General features: G+C 42.6%; 1 protein-coding gene across 1 annotated transcript in view; it reads left to right on the top strand.

Annotated features, from left to right (window-relative positions):
* The window catches only part of PTPRG (protein tyrosine phosphatase receptor type G), a 387,825-nt gene extending 371,074 nt beyond the window's left edge, over positions 1 to 16,751 (top strand). The window contains exons 17-29 of the mRNA XM_074550465.1: positions 1,047 to 1,129; positions 1,357 to 1,491; positions 2,133 to 2,267; positions 2,671 to 2,843; positions 3,975 to 4,110; positions 4,455 to 4,601; positions 6,452 to 6,545; positions 7,810 to 7,886; positions 8,312 to 8,440; positions 10,679 to 10,825; positions 11,555 to 11,697; positions 14,628 to 14,763; positions 15,488 to 16,751. Coding sequence (XP_074406566.1) covers positions 1,047 to 1,129; positions 1,357 to 1,491; positions 2,133 to 2,267; positions 2,671 to 2,843; positions 3,975 to 4,110; positions 4,455 to 4,601; positions 6,452 to 6,545; positions 7,810 to 7,886; positions 8,312 to 8,440; positions 10,679 to 10,825; positions 11,555 to 11,697; positions 14,628 to 14,763; positions 15,488 to 15,634 — 1,682 coding nt within the window. The 3' untranslated portion in view covers positions 15,635 to 16,751. The remainder of the gene's footprint in view (positions 1 to 1,046; positions 1,130 to 1,356; positions 1,492 to 2,132; positions 2,268 to 2,670; positions 2,844 to 3,974; positions 4,111 to 4,454; positions 4,602 to 6,451; positions 6,546 to 7,809; positions 7,887 to 8,311; positions 8,441 to 10,678; positions 10,826 to 11,554; positions 11,698 to 14,627; positions 14,764 to 15,487) is intronic.
* Positions 16,752 to 16,960: the final 209 nt, after the last annotated feature.

The raw sequence follows: 16,960 nt of genomic DNA, 5'->3' as shown, positions 1-16,960 counted from the left end.
ATGGAAGTGCAGTAACTTTTTCCCTGTTGTTCTCTTATGTGGAATGGATGGCAGATGCAACTGTCACTGTGGTTCAGGGACAGACATGGAGAGCCCACTGGTAAAAAGTTCATAAACATTGCAGTAAGTCTTGAATGTTTTTGATGCTTTTGATGGCATAGGAAGGAAATACACGTCCCTAACAGACTTTCAGTAGTAGTCAAGGTACTGGCTGAGGACCAATTCCCAGACCTGTGAAAAACTTGCTGTGTGGCCTTGGGCAAAGGCATTCATTGAGCTTGTCCCAGCTCTGATTGTAGACATAGGAGTCTCATCTCTCTAGGTACAGAAATGTGACATTGAAAGAGGATTGAAGCAGGCATTTCAGTCCTCCAGATTATCATTGGAGGATCCTCTCTCTCCCTTGGTCCGCAAGGAAAGCAAATGAAACCAGTCTTTATGCTTAAAGCTGGCTCACATGTCTCATCTCTGCATGAGCTCGAAGCACCACACAGCCCAGTGCTTCTGCCTAGGAGCAGGACTATGAATTTTTCCTGCTTTAAGGTGGAGTCAAGCATTTGAGTGAAACAAAAAGAGGAGCTAAAGATCACAGTCTCAAGTCTGTCCTCATGGTGTGCTGATGGTGGTGAAGGAGGGAGGACATTGACTGAGCTCCCAGAGCCAGCAGAGCTGTCTGAGCCCAGCACTGAGGGGAGGATAATGAGCTGAGCCAAGCACAGGCAGCGTTTCACAGCCCTGTGGGGTGCCCTGGCTCTTTGAATCTCACTACCCTGAGTGATGTAGATGATTCTAGAAATTGTGCTCCTGAGGCTCCGGTGCCCTTTAAAGAGAAGCTGTCCCAGCATGAACTACATACTTTAGGGGATGTGAAGGATGAAAACCTGCACATGAGCAGATGACCAAGAACGGATACTCCCATCTCCCTCTTGATTCCAATCCAAGGCCAGTCTCTTCTGTGTATTAGTAAGGGCAGCCCTGATACCCAGGAAATGCAGTTCTGTAACATGTTTCCCTAATGTTTCTCTGCTCTGTTTTTTATCCTGCAGATGATCACAGCAGGGTGAAGCTAAGGCCTTTACCAGGGAAAGATTCTAAGCACAGTGACTACATTAATGCTAATTATGTCGATGTAAGTTGTTTTAATGGTTTTTATCTGCTCCACCTTTGAATCCTTCCACAGGAAGGAAGTATTGTCACTTGTGATGTGATTATATTTTCCAACTTCACCTGATAATTTTGCTATAAATTCCTCACTATTTTGAATTAGAAAAGCACCTTTCTTGTTACCTCTAAAATGTTAATTTTTCTGCCATGATACTGCTTTCATCTCACTTGGCATTATGGTTTTCTTTGAAGGGTTACAACAAAGCAAAAGCCTACATTGCTACCCAGGGACCTTTAAAGTCTACCTTTGAAGATTTCTGGAGGATGATATGGGAACAAAATACAGGAATCATTGTCATGATCACAAACCTTGTTGAAAAAGGAAGAGTAAGAGATTTTCTCATTTGTTAGCAGTTGCTCCTTAACACTTCCCCAGATCACCTGGGCAGAATTTGTTTTCAATGGCCTGGGGTGATAAGTACTGATGCAAAACACATAAGTAACACAACACAGGGACACATCCTATTGTGTTTGCGGGGTGGCCGATGAAGGAAGGAATGATGAATCTGAATCCATGTTCTCAGAAGGCTAATTTATTATTTTATGATACTATAATATAGTAAAGAATGCTATACTAAACTATACTAAAAAATACAGAAAGATGCTAAAAAGATAATAATGAAAACTTGTGACTCTCTTGAGTCCTGACACAGCTTGGCCCTAATTGGCCAAGGAGTGAAAACAATTCACACCAGAATCCAATGAAACAATCACCTGTGGTAAACAATCTCCAAACATATTCCACATGTGAGCAAAACAGAGGAGAAGCAAATGAGATAAAATTGTTTTCCTTCTTCTCTGAGCCTTCTCAGCTTCCCAGGAGAAAAATCCTGGGCGAAGGGACTTTTCAGAAAATGTGAATGCCACAGCATCCTGAGCCATGATTTTTTTCAAAAAGCTCTAGTCACAAATACAAAGCAGCAGCTCAGGCCCTTACCCAAAACTCACCCACCTGTGTCTGTGTTCAGAGGAAGTGTGATCAGTACTGGCCCACGGAGAACAGCGAGGAGTACGGCAACATCATCGTCACGCTCAAGAGCACAAACGTCCACGCCTGCTACACTGTGCGCCGCTTCACTGTCAGGAACACCAAGATGAAAAAGGTGAGCCAAGCCCTCAGTGCCCCCATCCAGGCCTCTTCTGGCTTGGGTAGGATGCAAGGCACACCAGAGCAAAACTCAGTGTTGATGTAGGCAGCCTGGAGAGGCACGTGGGTGGGAAATAAGTAAGTAAAGACAGGATTACAAGGAGCCTGTTGCTAAGGTTTAGCCTGTATTTCTTTTTCTCAAGTGCACACAGCTTTGGTGTCCTTGTAATTGCTGTTATTACCTCTTCCCACATGTATTTTTCCTCAAACTCTATCTCCACCCATCAGCCCGCAGAGCTGCAGGTTTCTTCTGTCAGAGTCCAGCACTTTTGCAGCTGAGCAAGCCAGAAGGGACTGACGATATTTTTATGCTTCTTTTCCCTCCTCTCTCTCTTGTCTCTGCCCCCCTTGGTACCCAGGGTCAGAAGGGGAACCCCAAAGGGCGGCAGAACGAGAGGACTGTCATTCAGTACCACTACACCCAGTGGCCTGACATGGGCGTGCCCGAGTACGCGCTGCCCGTGCTCACCTTCGTCAGGAGATCCTCGGCAGCCAGAGCCCCGGACATGGGACCAGTGGTGGTGCACTGCAGGTATGGAGGCTGTGACAAACCGCGCGAGGCAAGCACAGAGCACAGGGTGTGCCCTTCTGTGCCACCTACCACAAGCACTGCAGGTTACTAACACAGCAGCAGTGTGTCAGCCCTGGGGTGCAGGTGACACGAGCTCTACTTTGCCTGCCTCTTAAAACAGCTCCAAAGAAAAAGCTTCCCAGCTGATAGAGGGTTTTGCTATAGCCATGATACTGAACTGCTGAACTACATTGCACTGGAACTGGAAAGCTCCTTGGTCAAAGCTTGTCTGTAGCCTGCCAGTTAGTGCATGGACAGGGCAGGATCACCTCTGCTGGGAATCAACAGTGTGGACACACGGACACCTGGGAATGCAATTGCCAATGAACCACACTCACACTCGCTAGCACTTGCAGTCACAGCAATAGATCAGTCAATATACTGGTTCAGGGACGTGGTCTTCATCACTTTTTGAGGGGGCTGCACAGCACTGTATCAAAGAGGAGAGGATGATGAGGGTTACAGATCCTTCCTCAGCAGAAATGGAGAATCTCTGAAGAGCTACAGTTTTTCTTGGGCCCAGGGCTGCCCTCATTTACTGTAAGGAGTTCTGGCTCCACAGGATTAGCCCCTCTTTCTACCTTCCCAAAGTGCTGGTACCACTTTCATTTCCAGCTCCACTGGAAATGTGCAGCTTTTTTACTTCAAGGCTGAAGGCAGCCAGAGCCATCTCACAGCCTGGAGTGACCTTGGCAGTGCAGCATAGCAGCAGCTTGGCAAAGGGTGGACCTCTGTATGGCTTCATCCAGCCAACACCTGTAACTGCAGCAGTGGAAACAGGAGCCAAGTGTGAACAGCCAGAGTGTGAAGCCCAGGACCAGAGCAGCCTTATCCTCATGCTGCTGGCACAGGTGTGATGGCTTGTATTGTGTTCAGCCTCCTCTTGAAGCACAAAAATACCCACAGAAGGGAGGAATTATATACCTGGTAGTATTTCCAGAAATCCAAAATATTTTGCTGGGAAACTTTAATGTTTCAAACTAGGAGGAAAATGGAAGCCTATGAACATGAATATGTTAGTTCTGTTCTAGCTACTTCTGCATTTGCTTTCATCTGTCTGTGTTTCATGGGTTTCTCTTATGTTCTCTGTAGTGCTGGTGTTGGCAGGACTGGTACCTACATTGTGATAGACAGTATGCTGCAGCAGATAAAAGACAAAAGCACAGTTAATGTCCTGGGTTTCCTGAAACATATCAGGACGCAGCGCAACTACCTCGTCCAGACAGAGGTAAAAAATGCACTGGGGTTGAATTTAAAGACTTGTTCATTTTTACATTGTAATCAAAAAGATGATAGACTTTTCCAATTACTTCCCTGTAAAAATGGATTATATTACTGATATTTTTCTGCACTGGAATATCTCTCTCTTTTTAGACCAGAAACTTCAGATTTTGGTTTTGGCTTATTCAGAGTTGTATTTGTTACATTTATAAATATTTATTCTGAATTTGGCAGTATTTGCATGAGTGGCTTGTTTTGCACACCCTTTCCTTTAGTGTGCACTGCTCCTCAGACAAAGGCATCCATTTAGATTATTTCAAATGTCTACCTGATGTTCTGATGTTTTTCTAGGAGCAGTACATTTTTATTCATGATGCCTTGTTGGAAGCCATCCTTGGGAAGGAGACTGAAGTGTCTGCAAACCAGCTGCACAGTTATGTCAACACCATCCTCATTCCTGGCATAGGGGGGAAGACACGGTTAGAAAAGCAGTTCAAGGTGAGTCTAAATCACTGCCATCCAGAAGCACCTAATGCTCCTACCCACTTTCATATGGCCTGTCTTCACTGTCCATTGTCATGGCTAAGGAACAAACCAGAAAACTTGATCAGCACAGTACAACACCTTGAGAGGTTCAGTCCTATACATTCCTAGCTGCACTGCTGGAAATCAGTGCTCATGCTCTTCAGAGGTGAGAAGAGGGACAGGGACGCTGGTTGGGACTGTGCTACTGATCTCCCTGTCCCCAAGGGAGCTTGGATGTGCCCCAGTCTGTGGTTAGCTTAGCTGGAAGTCTTTCCCCAAACTGTGGCTCTCATGAGTACAAATATGGGGGGAGACAAGAGATGAGGTTCTTTGCACCATCTACTATTTCATCAGTGTAGATAAGGAATTACAAATGTTTTAAAACCAGGAAACACAATATGCCTTTCTCATTGCTAATCATGATGCTTGCTGTGTTTCCTGCTATGTCATAGCTGCTTCCTTCCTAGCCAAAGTAATTTTTTTTTCCCAGATCTCTTATTTGAAACCTGAGATTTTCTGACTGCACTTTATTTGAATAAATTGTAAAATATTTTGTGAGAGTTTGTATCGTAAGGAGACACATGACATCTGTTTTCACAGCTAAACTCACTCAGTTAATAACTACCCAATAACTACCCAAGGAACTGAAGCTGTTAAATTACACCAGGTGCGAAGCTATTCAAAAAATGAATCTGAATTCACTTGTAGGAATCTCAGTATTTCTCCATCACTCAAGACATTCCAGATGCTTAATTACTAAATTAAAGGAACAAGTACAAGAGCACACACGCCCACAGAAAATGCAGGAGGAGGCACAGATTTGTTATTTTAAAAAGTGTTGCGCTTTTACAAACAATTCTAAATTATATGTATAAATTATATGTTTTCTGATGACTCGTGCCAAAGTTTAAAAACCCTAAGTGCCATTTTCAGAAATTACTTTCTCTGGCAACATTGCACAGTTATTTAGAATCCCCATAACTTCTAATGGGGCTTATGCCAGTGCACAGATGAGTTGAGTGCTATCTTGTTTACAGTGCATTTCAAACTGGGATGTGACCAGCAACAGTTATGAGATCTTAGAGATCTCTCTCTTGTTTCTGTTGCTGCCACAGAGCTGGCAGAAAATAACTTGTGCTCATGGCCCAGTAGAGCAATTTACATTCAACCATCTTAGAGTGAAATGACACTGAGTATCAAGGTGTGAGTGCAGGAGATGTGAAAGCCACCTTTGCTCTCTTTGCTCTGGCAGAGTTTCCCCATGTACTGGGGGAGTATTCAAATACAAATCTGCCTTTCTTTGTGCCTCTAGGCAGCCCAGAATGAACATGGCAGACCAGAGAATGTAGCCCATGGCCTCAGATCTCAGATGCCAGTGTGGTGGGTTCCCCAAAGGCCTGGCAGAAAAAGACTTTCTGCAGGAATGATCTGGCTATTATTTTTGGAAAAAAATAAAATACAATAATAAAGTTTTGTTGCTCTATTTTGGTAGCTTTTATTCCTCAAGACCTGCTTCTGATTAAACATATCTGAAATTCTGTGAAATAGATTCTCAAAGATAATGAAACGTAGTGCTCTGTGAAAATACATTTTGATGGAACTTCATATGCAGGCTGTTGCAAAGCTGAGAGCTGCAGAGATCTTTTTATCTATTAAACATGTTGTATGAAAAGGATGATTTCCATTGGAAACTTGAGTACTTTAAACAAGTTTTAACAACGCAGTTTATTCTTCTACTAATGCATCTTTGCAGGAGTTGGCAAAGAAACCTCTCTTCATTTAGAGCGCTCTGAGGGCTGACTTACTACTTTATTCTCTTTCAGCTGGTTACACAGTGTAATGCAAAATACGTGGAATGCTTCAGTGCTCAGAAAGACTGCAACAAAGAGAAGAACAGGAACTCATCAGTTGTGCCATGTAAGATCACGTCTTTGGTTTGATTACTGCCTAGCATAACTTTTTGTACCGAATTCTCCCGGTGTTATGCATGAAAAGACATAGCCACTAGGAAGGGGAAATGTAATCTTTTGTTCAGCCCAAGCTGTCTTGTCTTTCAGTATTATCCTGATGAAACTGAACAAAAGGAAATAGTTGCAGTGTCAGCCAGATATACTGTCCAAGTGAAATGTTAATTTGAAGTACTTAAGAATTTGAATAATTAGGTAGGGGATAAATCTATGGAATACTGAGAGATTACTTTGATACCAGCTCTCAGCTCTGGTGAGATCTCCCAGAGTGATTGGCACCAGTTGTTTGTAATTCAGCTACTGCACTCGGTTTCTCTGTGTGAGCCACCCCAGATTTAAGGGTATTTAGTGCCTGAGGACACAGTTTCACAGTCATTAAAATGGAATCTGTGTGTGGCTGTCAAACAATATGAACTTGCACCAGACCAAGCATGGGCACAATGTCATCCCCATCACAAAACCCAGAGTACAGGCACAGAGGACAGATGATAGCCAAGCTAGCACAGAGTAATAGTGGCACAGATACAGTCCATCATGAAGTTTGTTAATAAAAAGGGAAGTCATCAGAATACATCTTAAAAACAGATGGGAACACGCTAGAAATAGGCTGTGTGATTTGACCCATTGTGTCATGCAGCTGCACCGATTTCAGTCTGGCTTTTGGGGGCTATCAGAGGGTTTGAGGGTGATGTTGAACCCAAACACAGGGAAGCGTGGATCTGCAGAAGAGCACCCACTTCTGGGAGGTTCCCCATTAGGGAAGATGTTTGTCTCTGGAGGTTCTCTCACCCTGTGAAAGATGGCAGTGCTGCAGAGTGGTAGGGAAAACAAAATAAATCAGCTGGGTTTGTGTGCTGCTGGAGACAAATGGAACACTACACACAAGAATTACCCGAAATCCCCTGTTATCACTGCATATACTGTTATTTGGTAATTCAGCCTGCTGTGAAAATCTTTGCTATAGTAAAATTTGATTCCTGAAATTACTTTGTCCTTGTGGGAATATTGTGCAACATTCTCTTTTATATCCTGTGTTAGCAGGCAGTGCTTTAATGCAGTTAAAGTGCTGGCCTGCTCCTGTGGGAGATGGGAGCTGCACACTGTTTGCTTTGTTAACGGCTGAGAAATTCTTACTTTCTGCATTGTGCCATGATCAGACTTTGATCTTTTTTTTCTCTGTGTTTGTTGTTTGTTTTTTTTTCTTAATGTTATAGCTGAGCGTGCTAGAGTGGGCTTGGCACCACTGCCTGGAATGAAGGGAACAGATTACATTAATGCCTCTTATATCATGGTGAGGAAGCCAACACCTAATTACAAAGTAAAATCAATTCTAAGGTGCTAAATACCAGATGCCTATAATTGTCTTAATTCTGTATGTAATGGCTGTGTATTAACAGATGAGATTTTAACACCTTCCCCATAATGTAAAGCTATTAACCATGTTTTATTAAAGATTCTTGCCTAAAAAAATTAATTACAAGATGCATTTAGATGGAATCTGTATTTCTGTGAGATACAGTCAAATAGATACTGAGATTTAATGTAAATTAAAGCAGTAGGGGCTCTGTAGGATTGAAATGGAGTTAAGAAAATATAGTCTGTGAAAATATTGTGGTGTGAAATGAAATAGGGTCATTACATGTCCCCAGAAATTAAATCAATGCTTTAAAAGTACGGGAGGCAGTAAGTTACTGTGTGTTTGTTTTGCTGCCAAAGGGCTACTACAGGAGTAACGAGTTCATCATAACCCAACATCCACTGCCACATACAACTAAGGATTTCTGGCGAATGATCTGGGACCACAATGCACAGATCATTGTCATGCTGCCGGACAACCAGAGCCTGGTGAGTTGCTGTGTCTCTCCTTGCATGGTGCCACTGTCACAGCCCAGCTGTGACAGCACAGAGTCACTCAGTTGCCTGCTGGGGCTGTTTTGTGGCTGAAAGCAAAGCCTGTTTTTGAGCCACCTACTCAAACTTTGCCATAAGCTGGTTACAAAAATATTAGTTAAATGACGTAGGGATGTTCTTTTGCTGTTGCCTTTGCACTCGCCCATGGACATCTAGGGCTGGAGGGACCACAGTGCTCAGAGATAGCACGGCCCTCCTGTCAGCATCTGCAAGGCTCCTGAGGGCTGCCTGGCAGGATGCAAGCACTGAGGGTATGGAGAGGCTGGGGTTATGGTAAGGACTTTGAGAGGAGCAGAAATGCAAGGTAGGGACAGGAAGATAATTGCTGTGAGCTTAAGGCTCAGGCCGTGCAAGACAAGGAGTGCAAGGCTCCACATGCCATTTTTAATGAAAGTGAAAAGCAAACAAGTATGTTAATTTAAGTGGAAATAATGAGTCAGACAGAGAGATAGAATAAGGAGACACAGGTGAAGTGCTAATCACTACTTCCAGATTTACTAGCACGTCTCAAGAGGGCGTGTTGAAAAGGATTAGGAACTAATCGGTTCGTTTCTTCATGCACGCATCACTGAGGTGAACAGACAATTGTAGCTGAGAGTGGAAGAGAAACCACCTTCATTACAGCAGGAAAATAGCAGTCATGAGGGGCTACTAAAGAGGCAGCAGTCAATATGCTGCTTGTGTGTGGGGATGAAAGGGAGTGCAGCACTGCAAAGAGCACTCAGAGACATTCTATCAGATCAGAAAGTGCTTATGAAATGAAAGTATGTCAGGTGGAAATGAAGGCTGAGCTTGTCTTCACATGTACATGAAATAGCTCTGCAGAACCACAGTGATCAAAGGGTAAAGGTGGAATGCTGGGCTCAGGCACAATGCTTTCACCCTCACCATTCCCAGGGTGGAGGTGGCCAGGAAGGCAGTGGCACCTGGCCTTGGCTCAGTGGTCAGTGTGGGATGTGTGGCTGGCAAGAAGGGGTGGCACAGGATTCAGGCAGCAACAAAGGACAAGACAATAATGGAAGGTACCTGTATGAGGACCTGTCAGTGGCAGGACAGGTCCCTTGCCTGGCACTCAGCCATATTACTCTGCTTCCCAGTACTTCTGCCTATTTAGGGCAGAATTGTAAGGATGTAAAACCTTAAGTCACATTTTCAGAATGAACACTGACAGCACAAATCTCAACAGTATCTTGTGTATCAGAGCTGCAGACCCACAGAAATACATTTGGTTTAAGAGGGATGTCCAAGGTCATGGCAGGATGACATCAGCTCATTGTTCATGTTTGCTCAAGAGTGAGAGATGGGATGTCCAGAACATGGGTATGCTCTGTGCATGTGGCCCGGGAAATTCTGTGCTCATGCTGCAAGGACATAGACCTTTGAAGCCAGGAGAAGAAACAGACTTTGCATGTAGGTGGTGACAGACCATAATTTCCCTTCTCTGCAGCACATTAGGAATTCACTGTTATTTTTTAAAGAAGGGCTTTGACAGCTGTTTTAAGGAACAGCTTTGACTTACATCTTGCCAGTCACGCTACTTCAGCATGAACTTCTTCCAGCCTTCCAGTCCCACTGAGGTCCTACAGTGTCCCTTCAGTCGAGGTGTTTTGCTGGAGAACCTGCATTAAGTTTTGCCAGTGTTTTTTTCAAGGCTAAGAATATTTGGGTTTTTCTCTTCCACTTTACTCCTCTGCTCACTCCTAAAAAGTCAAGTCCTACATAAGTATCCATCAATCTCCTACCTAGACCTGATCCACACACCTAGAGTTTTGGATTAGACCACAATAAACACAAATTAAAAATAACAAGTCATTAATTTTTAAAGGTCAATGAGTTTTTTCTAAACAAATACCTGACTTTCAAACAAAACTGTGTAGGCAGGAGGTCATAAAGCCAGGGATACAATACAAAGGTTAAGTATGAGTGAGCTAAGATAACCATTTCCCTGTGAAACCAATTAAAAAGCAGATGTTACCTGTTTGAACACACAAAGGGAGGGTCTGGCAGGTTTACTGACTACTCTAATAGTAAATTTGTTTTAGACAGAAGTGTTTTTTAAAGGTCAGTTCCTGATCATCTCTATTTATCAAAGCAATTTTTTGATCCACTGGATTTATCAGTTACACCAAGGTATCTGAAAGGCTGCAGTAGTGTGTTCTTTCATTTCTCCAGGCAGAAGATGAGTTTGTGTACTGGCCAAGTCGTGAGGAATCCATGAACTGTGAGGCCTTTACTGTGACCCTTATCAGCAAAGACAGACTGTGCCTCTCTAATGAAGAGCAAATTATCATCCATGACTTTATCCTTGAAGCTACCCAGGTAAAGTAAATCTTCAAATGTGGGTCTTAGCTTTTCACCAAAATTATATTGATGCCCTTTAAATACAGAAGAAGAAGATTTCAGAAAATTTTTGAAAAGGATTTACTGTGGCTGCATGTTGCTCTTAGGGGAAAGGTATTTTCATTGACTCCTTCTCCCTCTCACATCTTCTACTGCCAGGTAGATTCCTGTAGCTAGTAAGGCTAGTATTAGTAGTATTAACTGTGTGTCTTGCTTGAAAGTGAAGACATGTGATTTTACCAAGGTGTATTGTCTTATTTCTGCTTCCAAAATTCATAATTTATAGTTTAGTTGTTTGGGGGTCTTAACTAATCATAAAAATGTAAGCTTGATTCTTTTAAACTATAAACCTGCTTCTAGTTTGTTATCTGGATTGCAGCTGGACTTTGCTGCAAGACATTAATTTGCAAGCCCATTTAAATTTGACTTGCTTGCTCTAGTTTGACTTTGAGCCATAAGGACTCTTCAGAGGTTTGATATGAGACCTGAATTCAAATAAAAAATCTTTTATTGATTAAACATTCTGTCAAACTTGCATTATTTTAGGGTGCTCACTGTTACAGAGATGCTGGAGCTGTGTGTCCTCTGTCTATGTAAACTGTTTGGAAGAAGAAAGTTTCCCTCCAATTTGCAGCGAGGCTCTTTGCTCTGTGTCCCTGGGGTGGATGGCTGAAGGGGAGCTAATGCCAGGCTGCTTTGTTGTTGCAGGATGACTACGTGCTGGAAGTTCGCCACTTTCAGTGTCCCAAATGGCCAAACCCCGACGCTCCCATAAGCAGTACCTTTGAACTTATCAATGTAATCAAGGAAGAGGCCTTAACAAGGGATGGCCCCACCATAGTTCATGATGAGTAAGTCATCACTTTTCTCCCATTTATGTGCAGATTTCCACTCAGCTGAAAGACACTTGCTAGGACTGATGTCTATTTCTGCGTGGCGTATGTGGGGTTTAATAGTCCAGGAGTAGGTGGGGTTTAGTAGTCCAGGGAACAGATTAAGAATATATCGACTTCCAAGGATGAGTTTTCAGGGGGCATTTGAGGCCAAATACATTTTGCTTAGTGTATTTTTTGTGTTGTTATAATCTTAGGTTCTTCTGCTTCTGGAAATATCCCAAGCAAATCGTACAACCTGTTTCAGAACCCAGCAGAGCTTTGATTTAGATAAGGCTCTAAGCAGCCTAATGTGGGCTGATGGAAACAAGTTTCAAAACAGCTCAGGCTCCTGTCTACCAGTTCAGGTTTTATGTGCCATGTAAGACAGAACAAGCTTGGCTCAGCTGTGTCTCATGATGAGCAGCAGAAATATCCTGTGACAAAGGGCCCAGGCTTCTAAAAGCAGATTTATTCTTCCTCCTTTTGCTTCCCAAAAAATATTCCAAGGGGCCCATAGAGTGCCAAGTGGGAGGGAGGGGGCCCACTGACTCCAGGCCAGCCTGCCCCAACACTTGTCTCTTTTGTAGCACATGGTGAGCATTGTCTCACCAGCCATGCTTGAACACCCAGTTATAAAGAGTGCTAAATACTGCATTGCATATTAATACTTACACACATTATGGAGCTGCAGAATACCATTGCAGTGAGGCTGGAGCCTGGATCTGACCTGATTTCCTTGGAGGGAAAGAGCACTTCCTGGAGTCATTCTGTGCTTAAAATCCCAAGGAAGCCCAACTTCTGACAGTGCTCATGCTGTCCTAAGAGCGAGCACAAACTCGTGCTCCACCTGCAGCCCCCTGCACTGCAGCCTTTGCCACAGAACAGAATCAGTGGGAATGCCTTGGGAATCTTTGCAGCATCCTCACTGCCACATTCTGGTGTGTCAGTGGTCAGAGCAGGCACCGTGCTGTGTCCCAGGAGGACACTGATACCCACTGGTGCTGCCAGAGCTTTCCCTGCACATCCAGATGTTGCTGCTGCAGCAGGTTTTTCCCAAATGACTCCTGAAAATGGTGCCCTGGGCTGCAGCAAGTAGTTTTTCTCCACAACCTCCTCCTGCCTTGCTTATGCAGACTTTAAGCTCTGCTGCCTTTCACCAGCACTGATTAATTCCAGGCTGGTTTTAATATTCATGCTTTGGGTAGTCTGAAGTGAAGTTTTGCTGCTCTTGCAGTATTTAAGATTATGTTTTACAAAATTAGAAACATTATTGATTTGGGCATTTCATTGCTAGATGAAAAAAGAAAATCAAAATTGCATTCCAAGCAATGCTGAGTCATTCTTTCTGTACATTGCTTTTTTGGTTTATTTGTCATATTCAATGATTTTATCTGTACGCCTAATACATAATGTGGATTCTGCTTTTAATTGGAGTCTAAGGAAATGTAGCTGAAAATGAAAATTTCCCTTTGCTACATGCAACAGCTATATCACATAATCTACTAATAATTACAACTGCAGATTAATTCCAAATATATGAATTTGCAGATAACTAAATTTATGTGGTATTTAGGAAGTACATGGTGGGATGAACTTGCTAACATTTTTAAAAGTTCAGAAATTCCATCTTGAGACAGTTGTCAAGATTTTTAAATGTAACTGCCCAAGTGTAGGCAACTATGTAAAGATCTGCTGCACAATTTTCTGCAAGAAAAGTCTTCAGATTGTTGGGATCTGGAAATTACCAGCCCAAGTGAAAATTATGCTATTACATCCTCAGAAGGATTTAGTTGTGTCCTGTCAAGTCCATGCACTGGGCACTTTGTCCACTGTCCCTGTGGATGAGTCACAGCCATCAGCAGGTGCTGCTGCTTCTCCTCTAGACCTTAGGTCCAGTAGTGCACATCCACTGTGATTTGAGTAGTTTCCCATTTCTAGATGTCTTGATTTCCATGGGAATGCTGTACAAATCCTAGTGGTAATTTTGCAGTACAAGATGGTATTGCAGCATTTGCTGATTATTTCAGTTTCCATATAAAGTGGCTTAGAGAGCAGGTCAGCACTGATGACCCCATTTACCAATGGGAACATTTAAACCCAGACTTTGTCAAAGTCACAGAGCAGACCCATAGCACAGCCAGGAGAGAATTTCAGTCTCCTGAGTACCAGGAGAGCAGAGGAGAGTGGAGGCTCCTCCATTGTGTAGGGTCCTTCATGCTGTGCCTACACCTGCACCTACAGCCTGAACACTCCCCAGTGAGGTTTCCACCTGACCAGTATCTCAAGGACTGATGTGTGCTCCTGATGAATAACTGCTGCTTGGGGTTTTATTACATGACAACACAGCTCAACTCTTCACAATCTGCAATGTCTCCTGGGTGCCTGGCTCAGGGATGTTGCCTTTACCAATGAATCAGACCTAGGCAGGACTTTGAGATGTGCCCCAATTACTTGTGAGCACCACAGAGCTGTGTTAGTTTTCTGCAATTGTCAGATGTAGAGGAAGAGGCAAAGCCTCATTTCTTTCTAATCACTCATGTTTTGCTTGAGCTCCCACTAATGAATTTAAAATGCACTCCACTGTAATGCAGATGCTCTCAGCCCATGTGTTGTGGGAGAACTGATTTCAGTGTTACCATCTCCAGGCTGGGTATTTTGGAATGGCTCATGTTCTGCTGCTGATACAGTTCTGTGTTTAATAGAGCAGATACCTGAGATTACTGTGGTACCATCAAATTTCTTCTATGAATTAAAATGACAAAAAATTAGCCACTATAAAACAAGCATTTAGTAAATACGAAGAGGAACTGCAGTAATGAAATAAGTCTATAACAACACTTTCGTGGCTCTGTGTCAGTGCCCTGGTGTGTTTCTGAGTAACCCTTCCTTTTGGTGTGCTTTTCCAGGTATGGAGCTGTGTCAGCAGGAACTCTCTGTGCCCTTACCACTCTGTCTCAGCAGCTGGAGAATGAAAATGCTGTCGATGTGTTCCAGGTGGCAAAGATGATAAATCTTATGCGGCCTGGAGTATTTACAGACATTGTAAGTCTTTTTGAATGGACTATAAATAGATGGTTTACAAGGTTTTCATCTGAGACCAAAGCATGAACTAAAACATGCATTGTGTATGTTATCAAGCCCCACAGCATCTGCTACCAAGCAGAATTTGCATTTGAACTTTTTTTGTGTAGTTGTCATGGTTTTTTAACCTCAAAGCCACACTGTAAGCCTCTGATTTGCACTTAAACTTATTTCTCATACTTTGGAGAGGAGCAGCATACAGGCAAGTCCTAGCAGAGAAGGACCTTTCAGCTTGTCACCATCTGCCTGCCAGCCCTGTGAGCTGAGCTGTGCTTTTTAGAGCTGGCACATTGTGGTCTGAAGGGATGCTCAGGGCAGGTGAGGCTGCAGGGACATGAGGCTCTTCCCTGAGTGTCCAGCAAGAGCAGCCCCTTCCCTCAGTGTGTGTGGTACAAGGTTCTGCCACACAGGGAGTGGCCTGGGGCTGAGCTGTGGCCTCAGGTTTTGTTCCACCCTCCTGAAGTGTTTAACAGTATATCAGAAATTATATAATCCACCCAAAACTGGAGTTTGGGTTGACACCGTTTAACTGGAGGAACAGAGGTAATTGCAGTAAGTCTATTTCTTTGCTATATGTTTGCTTCTGATAATGAATGCCCATGACCTTCCCTGGAAATGGCAAATTAAAGTGCCACTCATTTATGTACACTCAAAGGATTGAAATAAGTTGTTCTTTCTTTTCCAGGAACAGTACCAGTTTCTTTATAAGGCAATGCTAAGCTTGGTCAGCACTAAGGAAAATGGAAATGGTCCCATGACACTGGACAAAAATGGTGCTGTGATGGCCAGTGACGAATCTGATCCTGCAGAAAGCATGGAGTCTCTTGTCTAATTGGAAACCTGAAAAGGCACTTAATTTGTAGAACTTCTGAAGACTGAGTGAACTTTTTTGAGGCCTTTTTTGCCAGACTCTAGGTTATACAATAACCCAATTACTTTTTTACACTGATAAAAGTTTTGATATTTATTTTTTGCCATTTTATGTCTTAATGGTATCCTACTGAGCATTTGCACCTCTGTTTATTTCACACAGTGAAACGCAATTTTATCTAGTTTGCACTATATGATCAGTGTTACTGCCTATAATATCCTAATACAAGACAAGCCCTGATGTGACATTCCATGACAACAAACATATGCTTTTTCTGTTTTGTTTAAATGCAGTGAAGTTTTGCTAACTACAGTGACCCTGGAATCTTAAATCTTGAATGCTAGGCCAGATGGATTCTTTCTGCAACAGATACTGTACCCCTTCATACCATATTTATTATTTAGTGATCATGTCAAGGTTTTGGTAACGGTGTTCTGCATTCCAGTGGAGTGGATGAGCAGTGTTCATCCTTTCTTGACAAAATGTGGCAGGTGATTATTAGCTACAGTGAAGGTCCAACAGCCTTGTGGATCTGAAACAATTATTTCTGTATTGTTTCAAATTGCTGTGTTGTACACTTACAGGCCTGAGACTTGCTTCACATGGAATATATGAATTACATACAAGATAATTATAAATTAGATGCAATTCATATGTGGGATGCAGTGATAAGTTTTGAATTTACAGTTTCAAAGTTTCCCCATGTATTCAGGAAAATGTTGATTTTGCTTTTTAACCTGCCCTGTGATGGGAAAGTATTTTGGTTTTATTTTCATCGGAGCCAATACAGTGAGAAATGTACGACAACCCAAAATCAGACCAGTTTTCAGATATATTAAAGGTAGCAATATTTTACATTACTAAGCTATTCAATATTTTAAACACATCTAATTTCCTTACTATTTCTTGAATATGACCTCACACCTAATGGTATGTTACATGATGACAGGCGTTTCTTAATTTCATAACTGTTAGATGCCATTTTTACAGGTGTGTAATTTTCATACTTTAGTGCTAAACATAAAGTACTGATCCATATTTACTGGTGAAGCAAACTAATAAAAAAACTACCTATAAAGTTACATTCTCCCTCTTTTTTTTTTGCCAGACTAATTCTTTAGCAAAACCTTAGTTTATTGTGTTTTCCCTCCCATGTCAATAGAATGGTTTTCCCCAGATTATGTCAGTAATTATTGTTTTGAGCATTTAAGTTTACATCCTCACTGGCTCCCTCTTCCTTTGTATTTGGTTGCAGTTCAACAAGGTCAGTCCCTGTTTAAGAAAAGA

This window comes from Zonotrichia albicollis, chromosome 12 (assembly GCF_047830755.1).
Source record: "Zonotrichia albicollis isolate bZonAlb1 chromosome 12, bZonAlb1.hap1, whole genome shotgun sequence".
NCBI classification, from domain to species: domain Eukaryota; kingdom Metazoa; phylum Chordata; class Aves; order Passeriformes; family Passerellidae; genus Zonotrichia; species Zonotrichia albicollis.
This window is presented reverse-complemented; position numbering and strand designations above follow the sequence as displayed.